This window comes from Xenopus tropicalis, chromosome 1 (genome assembly GCF_000004195.4).
Source record: "Xenopus tropicalis strain Nigerian chromosome 1, UCB_Xtro_10.0, whole genome shotgun sequence".
Taxonomy (NCBI): domain Eukaryota; kingdom Metazoa; phylum Chordata; class Amphibia; order Anura; family Pipidae; genus Xenopus; species Xenopus tropicalis.
This window is the reverse complement of record NC_030677.2, coordinates 59,188,027-59,207,584: the sequence shown is the minus strand read 5'-3', so window position 1 is coordinate 59,207,584 and position 19,558 is coordinate 59,188,027. Positions and strand designations below refer to the sequence as shown.

The following is a 19,558-nucleotide window of genomic DNA, read 5'->3' as shown; positions in this document are numbered from 1 at the left end:
GTATACATATTCCAGATCCCTTTAAGAGACCAATGCCCATATGTACAGATATTCACTGCTATGGTAAATATTTGCCTTGCCATTCAGCAGTCTGGGTCAATTTGGGAATCTATACATACAGCATCAAAACAGTTTCCAGCAAAGCCACAATAGGTATAGCTCTAACATTTTTGGCTGTGTGAATAAATGACCTTCTCCTTTTGCCTGTTTTGCTCAATATTTATTTTCAATAATTCAACATTTATCAATAACTAACCACCTTAAAATGGCACATATTATTCATTATGCATGGAAACTATATAATTTATCAGAGAGCAAATAAATAGATTCAGTGTCAGACTTACTGTCCTCCGCATCTTTAATCTTTATGAGAGCTTCTTTAGACTCTCCAACTGAGGCTCCAAAAGGTGAGTCACTTTTGGGTGTTCCAAGTAGCAATCGGAACTCTTCTTCTTCTTCATATACTTTATCATCTTCCAGGGTTACCACACATGCCTTCTCAGTCTCACCTATAGTAAATCAATTATTATAAGCTTTCATTTTTATTTCAGTTCATTAGCTTCCCACAGTCGTTCAAGCAGAGGGTGCATTTCTTTTTAAATATAGCTTTGTATCGCTATTAAAGCCACATTAGGCAAACTAGGAACAAAATATTTCTTGTTCTCACATTTAATATAGTATGTTGCAAAACTGTTAAAATGTAAAGGCACTACTAAAGGGGATCTGAACCCTTCATTTAACAGTCCCCTGGGCCCCCTAGTTCTCTAAAGAAGTTGATTAACAACTACAGCTGAAAATATGCAGCCTACTTATCATGGATCATTTGCACATTCCAATGTGTTTTATGCCTTTTTGGTATGTAAAAATAGGCGTGAACGCAACAAAGTTCAATCACTAAAACGATCATGAAATAAAAATATAGCATTTTATAGGATTTACCAGGCAAGAAGACGACAGCAGAATCATCAGTGTTTGGCCTTTCGTTATAATCCATTGTGACTTGCGCCGATCCTTGGCGGGTGAAGCAACGCACTGAGGATTTATGGCTGACATCACCACTGCGGTATATAACGGCAGATACTTGCCCATCTTTCTCGTTGGCATAATAAGCTGACTCCTTAAACTGAACCTTAGGTACTAGAAGAGAATGCAGTTATACAGTTATAGCATTGCTATGGTGAATCACAAGTAATATACAAAATGGCCAACCTAGTTAGAAAAGCTGTTTCATAGTATGGTGGCATTCAGCACACTGGACTGTAGGATAGGAGCCAATCAACAGCTAAGCTGACCCGATAGGGAACTACAGCCTGTCTTTGCTTGTGTGACTGCAGAGCTGTGATTGGCTATCCCCTACTACTGTGCTTCTGGCAGGAACCATTAGGGCACACCCACCCCTCATTTGAAACACAGAGAGAGACCTGATAGGATCTATAGGGAGCTCCTACAGACATTTTTACAGACAGTGTTAATTTTTAGAACAAAGTAAAACCAGCACCATTTATTATTTATAATTGCCTACAATATTAGGGTTTTTTCATTAGGGATTCAGGCAAATCCAAGATTTTTCATCAGGATTTATATGCTGCATCCAAGTGCCTGGCCAAACCAAACATGAACCCTTAAAATTATGTGACTTTAGATCACATGATTACAGAAATAGATGGCACTTTTCCATGGAAATATTTTTCCCCCAAGGGCTTTGCATCTGCAAATAGATTTCAGATTCAGGATTCGACCAAATCCTTTATGGGAGATTCAGAATTTAGTGGAATCCAGCAAAAATGGATTCAGTGCATTTGTAAATTACATATATAATTCTTTTATATTATGTTATCTGCACATTTGGTCTTACTTTTCATTGTTTATACTAAATAACTGAAGAAATATCACAGTGTTCCTTACAGTCAGAGATGGTATCATTGATGGTCACAGTTGTTTTGCTGGGCTCCCCCAATACTGCTCCCATGGGCATTTGAAGAACCAATTCAAATTTCTCAAGTCCCTCCAGAGAAGGCTGCCCCAGATCATCAAGAATTACTACTCGGAAGCTCTGCATGGTTACACCAGGGGCAAAATCAAGGTTTCTGCTGATACCCACATAATCTGTTCCAGCTGGGCAAAAAGAAAAGAGTAAAATTTTTTTTGAAGCAGCTTCGTCTTTTACACACATTTGCCATGATGCAACATTTGTAATTCATTTTGAAATCTCTTGCTCTATAAATATATGATTCCTAGTACAGGTACAGGACCCATTATCCAGAATGCTCGGGACCAAGGGTATTCCGGATAAGGGGTCTTTCCGTAATTTGGATCTTAATACCTTAAATCTACTAAAAAATCAATAAAACATTAATTAAACCCAATAGGATTGTTTTGCATCCAATAAGGATTAATTATATCTTATTTGGAATCAATTACAAGGTTCTGTTTTATTTCTACATAGAAAAAGGAAATCAGTTTTAAAATTCTGAATTATTTGATTAAAATGGAGTCTATGGGAGACAGGCATTCCGTAATTCGGAGCTTTCTGGATAAGGGGTTTCCGGATAAGGGGTCCGATACCTGTATTAATAATGTTCTGGAAATAACCATAGCATTTGTGCACTTTTCATGCAAATGTTATTTAAGAATTTTACAGGTTATTTATTCTTTTATACCTAATTAAAGTACTATTAAGTCCTTGTGCTGTAGAGTAGGGCTCACCTTCTGCAGACAGAGGCTCGCTTTTCCTGGAACGCACAGTGACCGTGGCTGCTTTGGTCAGATCTGTCCCTGTTCTCCAAACACGAACTTCAACATACCCAGCACTCTCATCAACATGATAATCTGTATCTGCAAAGTAGAAGGCTGGCTCTGTGTACAAGGAGAGAAAAAATGGGTGTATTTTACTTAATTAGTCAACCTAACTCTGACATTTTTTCTGTACATTAAATATTTTATTTTTAAAGTAGCTGAACACTAAGGGGCTGATTTACTAATCCACGAATCCAAATCCCGAATGGGAAAAAATCGGATTGGAAACAAACATTTTGCGACTTTTTTGTATTTTTTGCGATTTTTTCGTCGCCGTCGTGACTTTTTCGTGAATTGTCACGACTTTTTGGTAGCCTTTATGACTTGCGCAAATTGTCACGACTTTTTTGTAGCCGTTACGACTTGCGCAAATTGTCGCGACTTTTCCGTATTGAGCGCTCGTAAACGGCGGGCAAACCTTTCCGACTTGATTTTTTTTCCGCATGATTTTGGAAGCCTCCCATAGGACTCAATGGCACTCTGCAGCTCCAACCCGGCCCAAGGAAAGTCTCCCATAGGGCTCAATGGCACTCTGCAGCTCCAACCCGGCCCAAGGAAAGTCTCCCATAGGGCTCAATGGCACTCTGCAGCTCCAACCTGGCCCAAGGAAAGTCTCCCATAGGGCTCAATGGCACTCTGCAGCTCCAACCTGGCCCAAGGAAAGTCTCCCATAGGGCTCAATGGCACTCTGCAGCTCCAACCCGGCCCAAGGAAAGTCTCCCATAGGGCTCAATGGCACTCTGCAGCTCCAACCCGGCCCAAGGAAAGTCTCCCATAGGGCTCAATGGCACTCTGCAGCTCCAACCCGGCCCAAGGAAAGTCTCCCATAGGGCTCAATGGCACTCTGCAGCTCCAACCTGGCCCAAGGAAAGTCTCCCATAGGGCTCAATGGCACTCTGCAGCTCCAACCTGGCCCAAGGAAAGTCTCCCATAGGGCTCAATGGCATTCTGCAGCTCCAACCTGGCCCAAGGAAAGTCACGATACTGAAGCTTGAATGAATCCAAAACTTTTGTACTCAGCGCGATAGTACGATTTTTTCGCGACGGCGGCGAAAAAGTCGCGACAATTCGCGCAAGTGGTAACGGCTACGAAAAACTTGCGACAATTTCTGAAAAAGTTGCGTCAATTTACAAAAAAGTTGCGACGGCGACAAAAAAAATCGCAAAATACCGATCATTACGAAAAAAACGCTTTCGATCCGTTCGTGGATTAGTAAATCGGCCCCTATAGGTTAAGTTAAGGCTGTCACAAAAGCCAAAGGATTCAACAGCGTTCTTGGGAAGTATAGGGAATACTATATATTACATTCAATTAAAGCCTTTTTATGTTACTCAGGTTTAAAATATAAAGCTCTGTAAAGCTCTTGTGACTTACTCTCTAAACTCATCTCCATACAAGTCATAAAGCAAAAGGGCTGCTATTAGATTATTTCCTTTTAATTTAAAAATGGGTAAGCATTTAATAAAAACCCTTGTTCTGATAAAAAAAAATATATGATTTTTGTATTAGATATTGTCATAATGAAAGTCAATCATCCTTTCATCATTATTACACACTGTTCTGAAGTACATACAAACAATAGGGCTTATTTACGTCTGCAGACGCAGTGGGTAACTTGTGCTTTTCCCCACAGTGAGTCTAAAATCACTTTCATTAAAGGTACTTGCATCTAATTGAGCTCAGCACAATTTCATATAGTCGAACACACTGTGCTGTGCAATAATGATTTTTTTCGCCAGGCATGTATTCCGCATTTCATCATCTATCAAATATAGTCTATAAATGTAAAAAAGATCTGCTTTTGGGATCATTCCAGTGCTGCCCTTTACCAAAAATAAGCCAATTATAACCAGTATCATGAGTTCATTAAAGATACAGGTTGATTGGGAAAGCTGTATAATGATGGGGATTGTATTACTGACAGATGAACATAAGGTAATGGGCGTGTTGCTAAAATAGATTTAGAATATAAATGGAAAAGTGAAATATGAGCCGTGCAGATCTCCGGTACATGAGGTAGACCAGTAACAGCCCTCTTATTCCTGGGGCTCTGAGCAATGATAACAAAGAAAATTTACTAAGTACTAATAACCCCCAAATCTCCACCTCATAATGTCCTTGAGGAATAGTAGTATGGATAAGAAGAAGAAAATGTTTAAAAATCTACTTTCAACTCATTATCAGTAAAAATGTGACTGTTGGTATTTGTGACTTTGAGGCAGCCAAGGAGTGGGCCCATACCACTGCTACCGTCTATACCAGTTCATCTTGCACTAGTGCAAGCCAGTCAAGACCAAGATAGCACTGCAAAAGCATATGGGTCACTACCTCTGACAGAATTCATGTCAATATGGTCATTAAAATACCTTGAAATACAAAAAGCATTACAGGAAAAAGCACCAGCACCACAATGCCCTATTAAGCTTGGAATATGATTTGTTACTATATATACAGGTATCTATATTACATATAAGGACTATTGCAGGATAAAGTGTTCTTTCCTATAAAGGCAGTGGTGCTCATTTATAACAAATGATCTAGTAATTTAGTGAACATTCTGGGGTCATTTACCATGTACCTGTAGTATGTATGTATTTAAGGCAGGATAGCACAAGCTGAACAAGAAGTACTTCTCAGATGGTTCCCAGCAGATAATGATTTACAGAAAAATAGGGGTTTAACATACCATTTAACAGATTCTTTAATTAAATGGTAATCTTTCTTACAGCAAAGCAAGCATTTCAACATGTAATAAATATTTGTCTATCAAAGGGCACTGTTTCATTAGAGTCCACTGATCTGAATTATGTATTATATATGTATTTGTCAATCCAACAGAACAGAACTGTAAAATGTGATCAATTTGAGCAAAGGTGGCAGAGGGTAGGCAGGCAAATTCACATTGCACATTACAACCCATCCCCCTCTTTATGTTTCATTGTAACAATATAGCCATGCAGGGTAAGTACTGTATATACTCGAGTATAAGCCTAGTTTTTCAGCACCCAAAATGTGCTGAAAAAGTCACCCTCGGCTTATACTTGAGTCGGGTGCCATGGGTCCCTCCAGACTAGCACCCTCTGTCATTTGTGTGCAAATTAGGCCAATCGCAACCAGACCCTCCAGTGCCCTGGCCCGCTCCCAAATTCATCTTCATCTACCGTTCTCACCTGTCCCATTCTGCACTAGATATTGCACTTTATATTCTATATAAACCATAGTTTTGAAGGATTTTAACTCTTTGTGTTTTAGCTTGGTTGCTGATTGAGCTAAGGGGGTAGTACTCTTAAGGCATCATTGTTAATACCATATTGTTTTTGTTGACCTTCTTCTCCACTTACAGAGCTAGTTTACTGTTTTTCTTTGTAAAAAAATATTTAGAAACATATGCCCCACTGATGCCTCATTTAATGTAATTTTATTGGTATTTATTTTGATTATTGAAATTTAGCAGTAGCTGCTGCATTTCCCACCCTAGGCTTATACTCGAGTCAATAAGTTTTTCCAGTTTTCTTAGGTAAAATTAGGTACCTCGGCTTTTATTCGGATCGGCTTATACTCGAGTATATACGGTATACACTAAGCTAAAGCTTTCACTTAGAAGGGTAATTTAACTTTCAGTATGTTATAGAACACCTTATTTCTAGTAACTTTGCAATTGGTTTTCATTATTTATTTTTTTATAGTTTTTTAATTATTTGACTCTTTCTAACTTTAAATGGGGGGTCACTGACCCCGACAGCTAAAAACAATTGATCTGCGAGGCTACAATTTTATTTTTATTGTTACTTTTTATTACTTATTTTCCTATGCAGGCCCTCTCCTATTCATATTCCTGTCTGTCATTCAAAGCACTTCCTGGCAGGGTAAATAAGCCTATATAGCTAACAAATAGCTGCTGAACTGCCAAACTGGCCTAATTGTAAGAACAGATGCTGCAATTGAGGGATTAAAGCTTTGAACTGCCCTTGCTCAGAAGAACTATATGGCAGATAGCAGCCCTCAACAAATCTATACATGCCCTCAGTGTGGATTGGCCTGGTGGGAACCAAACATGAATAGCCTTGGGTCACAGATGCACTTCATGAACAAGCAGAGAGTGTAGGTACGGAGTCGCATAAGAACAAAGAAAAGAATATACTAAAAAAAGTTATTTTACTTAGAGGACCTTGGCCAAGAGAAGCCAGACAGTGCTTCTAGATGAAGAACTGAAACTGGAAATTGACTTGTGTATGTCTCAGTGTTAGTTCTCAGTGTCTCATATTTGAAAGGATCCATTAAATACAGGGCCAAAACTAGGGGTGGGCAGAAGAGGCAACTGCTTAGGGCACAACAGTGTGGGGTGCTATGTAGGTACCTCTTCCACCTACCCCCAGTCTAGGATCTCTTACCCCTGCTGCCGCTGGTCACCCTGCTCCCCCCCTTCCGATGTCAGTGTGCATATGTGCGCTCACCACTCACACACACGGGGGTCAGGGTAGAGGACGAGGTGGTGGCCAGGTTGCCTAGGGCGCCCGAATGCCCTGGCCCGTCTTTGTTTAAAAGAATGTCATTCTGAGCAGCTTAACATTATAAATTAAATCAATTTTGCTATATGTACATGTCTGTCCTCTTACATTTCCCTCCTCTCTCCGACTGCTCATACCATTGCAATACTGGGGGTCATTTATGAAATTTGCACCTGGGCAGTAACCCATGCTATCAATCAGAAGTGTGCTTTCTTTATTCTGCCTGCAGCTGGCTGATAAAAGATAATCAATGATTGGTTGCTATGGGTTACTGCCCAGATATAAATTTACCCAGTGTTTATAAATCATCCCCACTGTATAGTAAGTTCCCCCTTCAGCCAAAACTCTGGTTCCTACAGTGCCTTGCATATTCTTTAATTAACAAACCAGTAAAGAAGCAATATAACAAAAGTGTGCAAAGCACTGTGGGAACTTAAATTTAGGGAAGGCAATGGCACAGGACAGAAAGGGATTTCATTTACAAATAACTTGTATTGCATTACATTTTCTTTCATTATGCAAAATAAAAGATTATTCTGGGTGGACATCAAAGTACTAAATTCACTATAAAGCCCTACTGAAAAGCTGCTGATTGTAAAATGAAGGATGTAATTTGTCTATCCTCATGTAACCTGGCAGATGCAATGTGTGGCCTGTGATATCACTCGTCTACACATACTCTCATTTTACCTTGTCATCGGTGAAAGAGAGTCTTTTACACTAATCCTCAAAGGGGTCTATGAAAGGGGCCTTGGGAACCGTGCTTTCTTTGTTTGCCTACAGGATGTGTAAACCTCTTTTGCCTTGCCCTTTAAATGAGTCTTTTGTTAAGATGTGTGTTGTCCATTCAGGGGATTAAGCAGAGGTAGAAGACCCGGGCAGCTTATTTCTTAAGGTATTCTGGGGTTATGTTGCTAACAAGAAATAATATGTGTCATTACTGATACCCAGCTAAAGGTAGGAAGTAAAGTCAGCATAAGGGACATAAATGAAAAAGAATGTTATTGTATCAATTTAAGGAGTGAACAATTCTCCTAATTGTTCAGTAGTCTTAAAATATGTGATCACCCAAGTGGACAATTGTTTCTACTCAACTAAATCTAATGCCTTGCAGTACGGCAGAAATGAGGAAAGGTATATGCACTTGGGGTGCCAATTTACTATAATTGACTACAATCACTTACCTGAGACCCCAGGTGGTGCTTCTGTTTGCTGAAAACTGCACCAGCCCAGGGTACTATGCTAGGAGAGACTATGTCATCTTCTTTTGTCTTCCAGGGATTCCCTGTGGCCACTGAGCCTGTGTGCAGCCACAGTTAAATAAAAAGCTAAACTTTGAAGGAAAAAGCCAGCTTTTCAGTGAACTGTGCATGTAAGCCCGGGCTGCAGAGGGAATGTAAGAATAGGAAGAACATAGCTATGTTGTAGGCGTGCAGTGCGTGTGCGCAAGCTCTCAGCTCTCTATGCCATATTGGGTTCAGGGTGCGTTGGTGATTTCACTGGCATGCGCTGAACCCAACACAACACAGCATAGAGGGATGAGAGCTTGGCTGAACACATACCTTGGGCACGCACACACACGCCAGCACAAATAACAATAACTAAAACAGATACGAAAGAGAACTGAAAAATTATTGCTAGATGGGCCCCCTGATCACATGAGCCCCTAGGTGATAACCTAGCTATGCCTAATGGTTAATCCTTCCTTTGCTTTAAAGTACATTTTTATTATCCGTATTAACTGAGTTGATAAAGACACCAGTTTTACATACCAAACCTAGTTTGGGAAATAATTAAAAGACAGTAAAATGTCTGTCTCACAGTCATAATTTGTATTTTATAAAACACCACAAAAACTCCAGTGAATAAATGCAAATATGGATATCTAAATAAATCCAACATCTTGTTTAATAATGTTCTGAAATCTAACATTCAATAAGGTAGAGAGTTAAGTTTGCCTATTGAAATTGAATGTAATAATACACAACTTTCAAACATACCTTAATTAGACATTTTCACAGATTTTAAAGTTATTTGTCTATTCTTGTCTAATCTTTGTCCAATTGGCTCTAACTATTCAAACACTGTAGCACAAGCCGGCTAAAGGTCCCCATACACTATAAGATCCGCTCGCTTGCTGATGTCGCCAAGCGAGCAGATCTTCAGACGATATCCCCACCTACGGGTGGGCGATATTGGGGGACATGTAGGCGAATACGATCGTTTGGCTCTGGGGCCAAACGATCGAATTCTAAACAAGGCAATGGGGCAGTCAGTTCGGGGACCGCATCAACGTGCCGATGCGGTCCCCGATCCGACTGGATTTTCTAACCTGGCCGATCGATATCTGGCCAATTTCAGGCCAGATATCGGTCGGTCAATCCCCTCGGTTCTGCCCCTACACGGGCCGATAAGCTGCTGATATCGGCAGCTACTATCTGCCTGTGTATGGGGACTTTAAGACGCTAACAGATGTATCTTTGCTGGAGGAGTGCTGATTATGCAACATTAGGGCTGTGACAGACGGGGAGATTAGTCGCTGCGCAACAAATCTCCCTTGTCGCGGGTGACTAATCTCCCCGATATGCCAAATCGCCGGTGGGATCACATACACGGCGCAGTGATTTGGCGATTTTTCGGCACCGCGTATGCCATCCCACCAGCGATTTACATTCTAGCCGGTGGGATGGCATATAGAGGAGATTAGTGGCCCGCGACAAGGGAGATTTGTTGCGCAGCGACTAATCTCCCCGTCTGTCACAGCCCTAAAGTCAGGAGCAGAGACAATAATAAATTCTGATTTCATAAGTAATTACATTTACAAATAACATTAAACCCTCTGAGAATGTATAATTAATGTATTGCTAAGAATGACATTTTTTATTTCATTTGGCCCAATTATATTTTTGAGCTTACATCCCTTTAATAAGACCGGTGCACAAGAGGTATGAGGAAATTATTCAGATTACAGGTAAGTGAATGAACGAGGTTTAGTATATATATAGTAGAAGTAATCATCCACGGAAATGAATTCTCTCCCCTTTTAAAAGAGTGTAAAAGTAGCTGTAGCTGATTAAAGAGAGTGTTTCACGATAATCCTTGCTGTTGACAGGGATAATCTAATGCCGACCTAAGAGAAGTTAGGGCTGCCACATTACTCTGCTGTATGATCCTGTTTCTGTATCTTTAATACCATTAATGCTTGGGACATGAACCTGCCATGGGTTGCTGGCTCCGTCTCAAGGAGATCCTGATCTGCTAAGTGGATTCTATCAATTTACCGGTCTAGCACTAAATGAGCTCTGTATTTTAGGTGGAATACAGTTATTTTCTTTGTGTACCTAAGTCCTCTTTCCTCCCCTGCCTGTTCATATAGAAAGGTAACAGCATTAGCTTCCCTTTGATAATCTTAATGATGTGTCTGCCACTGTTCTTTCTGTACATAGAAAACCTTTTTGATTTATTTCTAGGTTGTTTGTACTCATTATAGCTCTGTCAGTTGTTATTATAGGGGCAATATCCACTAGATGTAACTTTTAATAAAGAGGTTTGTATATGCTGCATGCATAGCTGGTTCATTTGTTTTATTTATTTACATAAAAGGAAAAGGAATGGAAGAATTATACTATGATGGAAGACTGTCAAGGTTGGGGTTGTTTTCTGTGGACAAGGCACATACGAGGGAACATGATTACTCTTTATAAGTACATTAGAGTTAAATCCCATCAATAGACTCAAGTAAACCAGTCCTTTCTTCTAGTAGAAATTTCCATGCAAATGATAGAATGCTAGCCTAGTGTTACCCAGCAGTAAACTATGATCACAGCACCTTTCCAGCATTGAACTGATGAGCAAAATATTTATATTTTATAAAATAGAATTCCTACTTTCTGTGCAAAACTGCAAATGTATGTAGCACTGCTGGAGATTGGCAAACCTTTACCTTCTTACTACTTAGAGACTTAACAATCTATGCCTCCCAAGCAACTGCTCTTAAGGTCCCCATACACGGGCCGACTATAGCTGCCGATATCGGCAGCTAATCGGCCCGTGTATGGGCAGAACAGAGCGGCCTGGCCGACCGATATCTGGCCTGAAATTGGCCAGATCTCGATCGGCCAGGTTAGAAAATCCGGTCGGATCGGGGACCGCATCGGCTCGTTGATGCGGTCCCCGAACCGACTGCCCCATAACCACAAATGTAATCCGATCGTTTGGCCCCAGAGCCAAACGATCGTATTTTTTTTTTTTTAGTTACTTGCTACCCAATATCGCCCGACATCGCCAAGCGAGCGGATCTTATAGTGTATGGGCACCTTTAGATGGGACTTCACAGGACTTCAAAATCAGGCCAAACCAGAGACCTGTGCAGGGGTCATCTTTGACTGAAGCTACTGTTATAACGTCACTATTTTAGCTGATAAAAAAAACAACTTTATGCATTATTTACTAGATTCTGTAATTCTTCCCATTTATAGAAGTATCTTATTTTTAAATAATACATGTGAGGGTCATTTATCTACACTGAATTCAATTTTTTAATGCTATTCAAGGTTTTTGTGGCAAAATCGCAAATTCAAATTCGAGTTTCTGAAACTTACATTTCAATATATGTTAAAAATATTAAAAAACCTTGAATATAAAATTTTGAGATCTTAAAGCTGGCAAGTTCATGTAGAAGTCAATGGGAGTAGTATAAGCAAAAAGGCTTTTGACATTCAAATAAATAAGCACACATTCAAGTTTTTAGAGTTTTATCTCATTAGACCAAACACTCGAAAATGTAGAAATTTGATACATTGGCTTCCCTGTGGTCTGTGATTTTTACTGCTTTTAATGTAGCCTTTACAAACAGACACACATGTATAACGTTCCCAGTTATAGAACATACAGGTGTAGGACCCATTATCCAGAATGCTCGGGACTAAGTGTATTCCAGATAAGGGGTCTTTCCGTAATTTGGATCTCCATACCTTAAGTCTACTAAAAAATCAATAAAACGTTAATTAAACCCGAAAGCATTGTTTTGCATCCAATAAGGATTATATATCTTAGTTGGGATCATTTACAATGTACTGTTTTATTATTACAGAGAAAAAGGAAATCTGAATTATTTGATTAAAATGGACTCTATGGGAGACAAGCTTTCTGTAATTCAGAGCTTTCTGGATAATGGGTTTCTGGATAAGGGATTCCATACCTGTAGTTGTTGCCTAATGAACTGAATTCCATTTTTTATAAATAAATTTATCAAGGTTTTCTTACCATCATCTGTATCAGCAAGGATAACCACTTTAGTACTTGGAAATTCTCCCAGCTGTCCTCCCATGGGCATACTAAGGCTGACATTAAATGTCTCGTCTCCTTCATACAGGGAGTCATCAATGATAATAACACGGCAGTTTTTCTCAGTCTCATCTTTGTCAAAGCGAATAATACTTGTGTGTCCATCTGCACGTGTGATGTAGTCAGAGTAGGACAATACAGAGGAGGGAACAGTGCCTGTAGCTGTACCTATTTGGAAGACAAATATAATAGGTTTATTGCAGTTAAGATAGCTGGTGTGTGGTAATGTAATAAAAACGGGGCCCCTTGGGCACACAGGACAAAGTATGGGTCCTGGTGCTAGGATGCATTCCATAAGCACTCCCATAGGAAGAGTAAAGGGTTGGTTCTTAAGGAACCTAGAAGTTACATTTGGCTTAAAGTCAATAACAGAAAGGACACAGGGTTGCTAGCCATAAGAACTGGTCAGCATACCTATTCTCTAGGAATATCTAATATCTTACAAGTTCTTTAAGGGCTAAGGCACCACATTAAAGCCCTAGAAAACCCAAGCTTTGGGTGACAGTCCCCTGCTGACAACCATGTAGGGTGTTTTTCATTCAAGCCAGTAATAATAATAACTTGCATTTTGGTCAACTCTACGTAGTAGTAGTAGCAGCAACCAAATTATAGGCTAGCCATTCATAGAGTCCCAAAGCAGATGATGGGGTGACCAGCCAGTTATGGTAAGATTTTGGGTGAATGCTTATTTGCTGAACTAGATATTTTGAAACTTTAGCTTATACAATTTTTTCTATATGTAAGTGTGGTGTATACCACATTTTATTTTATTCTTCCTACTCCATGAACAAAAATTAAAATTGTTGTTTTGAGATAAAATTGCAACATTTCTACTAAAAGCAATATTTACAATTTCCTAAGGTTAGCTAAATCCAATAATATTAAATAGCAATGATTTGAGTTAATAGATGGCATTTCTATCTATTACTAGTATTTATAATGACACTAATCTATTGGGTACACAGTCCTAGGTCACTTTAATGATGCTCTTCAAATTAGCACAAAAGAATATAACAAAAGTTATAATCCCAACAACTGCAGGAATAATGAGGCACGGACGACCTTTTAATCTCTTTGAAGCACTCAGATCTTCCCCAGTGCATTGGCCGCAGAAGAGTAAGAAAATGGTATTGAAGACTTAAAAGGGACACTGAATGAGTTCTCATAAAGAGAAAAAGCTCCTATTTTTCCTGCTCATAGAGCATGTAGAATGTTGCTATCACAAGTCCCCATTAGCTAAGAGATGTCTAAACTCTTCAACATGAAACAAAATCCTCTACATCGTCTCTGCACATCACTGCTCAGGGCTCAATGGCAAACTTGGATTTTGTTTTAAAAATGTTAATATACTACCATGGTGTTATAATAGTTATATATATATATATATATATTATATATATATTTGAATGTATTTTTTGCTAATCTTTATACAGAGAAAGAACAACTTACAATGCTGCCCTGCACTTGTAAAAGTTGTGTGTTTGCTTCAGAAACACTACTATAGTTTATATAAATAAGCTGCTGTGAAGCCATGGGGCAGCCATTCAAGCTGGAAAAGGGAGAAAATGCACAGGTTACATAGCTGATAACAGATAAGCTCTGTAGAATACAAAGATCTTTTACAGAGCTTATTCATTATCTGCTGTGTAACCTGTACTACACAGCAGCTTTGCTATAAATTATAGTAGAGTTTCTGAAGCAAACACACAACTTACCACTGCAGGGCAATAGTACATTATATTTTAGTTACTACGATACCTTTTCATTTTTTGGTGTTACTGTTTCCTTAAATATAATTAGGAATAAGTGTCAGTCAATATTAACTAAAGAATACTGCTTATCAGAATATCTGTTTAAGAGCCTTACCTTGATGCGTTGAACAAACTACCATAAGTTCTTGACTTATGTCGCCTGATCTTTTAATAGGGATTATCAGTTCTCCAATATCTTCCTCTATCTTGTATTCTGCTTGCGGTATGTAAACAGTGGACTCTGAAAAATTGAAATAAGGCATTTGTCACTATAGAAAATAAAAATCTTAGATGATGTATCACAATCGCATCATATTATTTAGCGGGCACACAAAAGCCATAAAAAGACAAAAATGTGTACTAATTTCAACCCAGTGATTTTTTTTCTAATTTCATGTATTATTAACAGGACAAATAACCAGGGATTCAGAATTAAGGCAAAGCAGATTAACGAGAAAGGGACCTGAAGCCCAGAACCATACCTGCCAGTCATTATTCCTCAGTCACAGATATAAAGCTGTTTATATGCACTGGGACTAATTAAAAGAATAAAAACACTGATTGTTTCCTGTGCACAGGCTCAGACTGGCAATCTGTGGATTCTGGCAAATGTTAAAGGGGATAATATAAGATGCCATAGACAGTCACTAATTATTGGGCTGTTTGGGTCTCTGTGTACTTGAAATGCCATGGCCTATTTTAAATCCCAGTTCGGGCCTGGTACCTCATAGATGTGAGAGATTGCTTCATTTATACCGATAAGATCTGTGACAGCAGTCAGACAACAGTCAGCATTTGTCTTTTATGCATATTTATTTTATGGGTATGACTGTAAGAGTCTAAGCGCTTTTGTCATGTCTGTAGACAATCTGATTATTAGGACTTTAGCTACATTTAATGATCTTGATGTAGTTCTTATGAGTAAAGGCTTATTCGCCCCCCCATAAAATCTCTGCCACCTTTCCACATACTATAAATATACCACTAAACACTTTAGGGCATTGACACATGGAGCTATTTGTAGTGGCAACAAAATAGAAAATAATTGTAATTACTGATAACCGTCTCTAGGTGTGTTTTAGCAGAGGCAAATCTCAGTATAGTCTATGGCGTTTAGTAGCCATGACAAGCAGCTCTGTGTGTCTTAGCCTTTAAGGGCTCTGGCACACGGGGAAATTAGTCGCCCGCGACAAAACTCCATGTTCGCCATTTCCCGAAATCGCACCGCCACGTGTGCCATCCCGCTGACGACTTACATGTTTGCTGGTGGGATGGCAGGGGAAGGCAACTCGGGGAGATTAGTCGCCTGTGACAAGGGAGATTTGTCGCGGGCGACTAATCTCCCCGTGTGCCAGAGCCCTAAGGCATACAAAGGGTTAATCTTCACCCCATCATTGTCATGGAAAATCTGGTTACATTTTCATCACGTCATAAAATATGTATCTATTTGTATATCTTGATGTTCTAATAATCTTACCTTCATTCCAAATATGTTAAATAAAACTGAGGTCTACTTACCATCACCTGGATCTACAATTTCAATTGTTGCTTCTATTGGAAACTCAAGGGCAGCCATAACAGGTTCTGATAAGATAACATGAAATGTCTCAGAATTCTCATATTCATTATCTGCAAGAATTCGCACTTTCCATGTGGCTGTAGTCTGCCCGGGGTTGAACTGAACCTGCTTCTGGGCTTTTCCTTTAAAGTCTTTATCCTTGGTTGCTGTGCCATCTTTTGTAGTGATGCCTAAATGAAACGGAGTCATTATGAGACTATACATGCATTTATTGCTTTTCAGATTACATATTTGTGTTACTTTGGTTCTTCCTTGCATGAGGTTCATATCATGTTTGTGTGGCTTTATTAAATGCTGCTGTTGAAATAAAAACTGAGAAAAAAGAGAACACTGTTCTTCTAGGCTATATATTGACTTTATCCAGTAAAAGGGTCGCAGAACTAATACTTCTTAGTATTCTGTGGACATGTAGCAGAACATAGGATTATGCAAAAATAAATTGAGAATAAACTGACACATGGTGTAATAAAAATGTAAGGAAAAATCATATACAAATCTTATATTTGAGACCATATAGAATGTACAAAATAAACAAATATAAAATAAATGTAAATAAAGGCCAGCCATAACACTATAAGAAGACACTGAAGGCCCCAGAATATGGCATTGATTGTGCACAAGCCATATTTTCTCCTCGGTCTATTAGAAAAACCATTGCACCATACAGTATCTAAGAGGATATAGTAGTATCCACATAAATAATCAAAATGTTGTATAATAAGGGGTTTATTTATTAACCCGGGGAGAAGTGCAGAAAACAGGTTCAAAGTATCACATATTTTTGCCCACAGTTCACCATTCAACCCTGTATTTGTACCCAGGCACAAAGTTTTGCATGAGATTTGGAGCAGCAAAGACTTGTAACTGAGAATGAATGGGCTGCAGTGTAAGGGGGTACAGGGGTATAAAGCACTTTGGATGCCCTTCAGTTACCCTTGGTCAGTGCAAGTGGTGAGTACCCTTGAGTTCCCTAATGAAACTGTGTTGTATAATATAAAGAGACATGAGACTGTAAGCTCCACTGAGGCTGTGAATAAGCCCTGTGAGGTGATACATAAATGTGCCAGTGCTATATAAAGGCTAATAAATACAAATAAATAATAAATGTAGAATGGTGTAACTGTATTTATCCTTCTTATTGTTACTGTTGCAAATAAAGGTGCACATTACCGTGTCACATTTGTCTGCTGCTTTGTATTACACTGATACCACCTAGTGCCCTTCTTTTATCAAGTGCCAGCAGTTGTACACCCTCTGTCTGCTGCATTGTAAGGCAATCAAAAGATAACTATTGTCATAAATGTTCCTTGTGCCTTCCTTATAATATAGTATTACTCCTGATTGTCTGGGAAATGAACCTGACTATTTAAAGTCATTGGATCCTCTCCTCTGAGATAATATAACACGTTAAGCCTCCCGTGGTAGAGAAAAGAGCTAGTTATATTTAAGTCCTCTTTTTTTTCAACTAATGGGAACATTTGATACCTGAGAGACGCTTTATGGTGTGAGATGGGAAACTAGTTCATATTTAGCACTTCCAATAGAACAGCACAAAAATGAACAATTTTAAAAGAGATGAAAAAAGAAAAACATGTTTAAATTACTAATATTTAACAAATTTGTGTATTTATATTGTTTTATTTGTTATTTGTTTTTTTATTTGCATTTTATTTTCATGTATTATTCACTTTAAGCACTTTTTAAATTAATATCCATTCCTTAATTGTGGTCATGTGACAAAGGAGGAACGACGTAAAGTAGATCTGCATCTGTTTATGACTACAGTTCAAAATCCCTGCTACTACTTCTTGATCGGTCATGCACAGAAAGGTGTAAGGTTTCAAAGGAACTGTAGATTAGCATTCAGTACAGGAAATCTCAATCCTTCTGGCAATTCTCGCAGGGATCAAATGCAAAGGCTTTTGGTCTGCCTTTGGTGTATGTTCTATCAACCTATCTATCATATCTATCTATCTATCTATCTATCTATCTATCTATCTATCTATCTATCTATCTATCTATCTATCTATCTATCTATCTATCCATCCATCCATCCATCCATCCATCCATCCATCCACCCATCCATCCATCTATCTATCTATCTATCTATCTATCTATCTATCTATTTCTCTCTCTCTTTCTATATCTCTATCTATCTATTTGTCAAATTCTGAGTTACTGTTATCCAACTCAGATGAAATTTAGATACATACTGATAAAAGATGTCTCTCCAAGGTATCCTCTTCGTTTAAGTGTCACTTCCAGAAACTTTGAATCTTCGTCTACAGTATAATGGCTTTTTTCCATTGAAATCCAAGCCCAGTTCAGGCGAAATTGCTGACTCCTTAGTTTATTGCCCCCTTGAATTTAAAGACATAAAACAAATTGTTATTTGAGGAAGCACTGAATTACACACACACACACATATATATTGCGGTATCGGTTTTAATTATACTGTAATCATACTGTAATCAAGCACTTATAAGTAATTCTTCATAACTTTTAACATACTAATATCTTATTTTTTTAAATGCTTTAGAAATCTTGAAAATTAAAAATGCCATATTCCGATGGTGTTCTTACTGCAATATTGTGCTGCACTTGTCCCCTGAAACAGCCTCCTCTGTTCTATTAGACACTCCCAGAACCACCAGCCCTTCAAATTGAAAGGTATTGCAAGTAGGCCCTTCCCCCTGATGTCTCCTAACAATAATGTATATCTACTTTGGTCTATGTTTCTGCATCTACAGTATGTCTGTGTTTGTGACCCCTTTACTGCCTGCAGGGACTGATAGCATATATACTGTAAATAATAATGACCACTGAACATAAAATCCATAAAGGTAGAGGCACTGCTAATTAAAATGTTCACATTTCTAGTAAATGTGTTTAGGAACCTGTGCACACTAAAACACAGAGTATCAGGCAAGAAATGACAAAGATATTTATAGATAAGGCAGTAAGGTAACTGTTGCTCACAAAATGAGGAAAGACAATTTTCTAACTGCACCCTGAGTTACCATAGACCACCTGTGCCTGTAAGGTTACAAGAGGATGACAACTTCTGAGTGATATATTGTTTTCTATTAGTGACACAGAAAGGCATGGTGTACCAAGCATAGCTGGAATTGTGACATCCCAATGAGCAAATTCACTTTGTTCTTTTACAATATTTAAACACTATACTAGAACAAACAGCAGACCATGTCAGTCTTGCCGCTACAAGCCTTTTATTAGGTGGAGCTGATGGATGTATAACTTGTGATTAATGGGAGACACTTTAAGCTTACTGAATAGTGACTTACTTTCTCTGCTGAGCCCTTATTCCCTGTCGTCACCTAATGGGGGCAGCTAATGGCAAACTAAACAACCTTTACTTGCTTCTCAACACCTATTTTAAAGCTCATTTATGTGTCATTTAAATGCCATTATTTAAAAATGAATATTGTAAATAAAAAAAAATCAAAATAGTTATAATCTGTACAACAGACACACTACCAGTAATAATACAGATACAGACAAGTTCTCTCTATAAGTCTTGCCTTATAGAGTCAACAAATTATATGCCACCAAAAGG

At 38.6% G+C, this 19,558-nt stretch overlaps 1 protein-coding gene across 1 annotated transcript in view; it reads right to left on the bottom strand.

Moving 5' to 3' along the window:
- The window catches only part of frem3 (FRAS1 related extracellular matrix 3), a 49,759-nt gene that overhangs the window by 13,210 nt on the left and 16,991 nt on the right, over positions 1-19,558 (bottom strand). Inside the window, exons 3-10 of the mRNA XM_002940081.5 lie at positions 18,195-18,341; positions 15,921-16,151; positions 14,518-14,643; positions 12,571-12,819; positions 2,707-2,856; positions 1,906-2,115; positions 940-1,137; positions 345-509 (exon numbers count right to left, since the gene is read on the bottom strand). Of these exons, the coding sequence (XP_002940127.3) occupies positions 345-509; positions 940-1,137; positions 1,906-2,115; positions 2,707-2,856; positions 12,571-12,819; positions 14,518-14,643; positions 15,921-16,151; positions 18,195-18,341 (1,476 nt within the window). The remainder of the gene's footprint in view (positions 1-344; positions 510-939; positions 1,138-1,905; positions 2,116-2,706; positions 2,857-12,570; positions 12,820-14,517; positions 14,644-15,920; positions 16,152-18,194; positions 18,342-19,558) is intronic.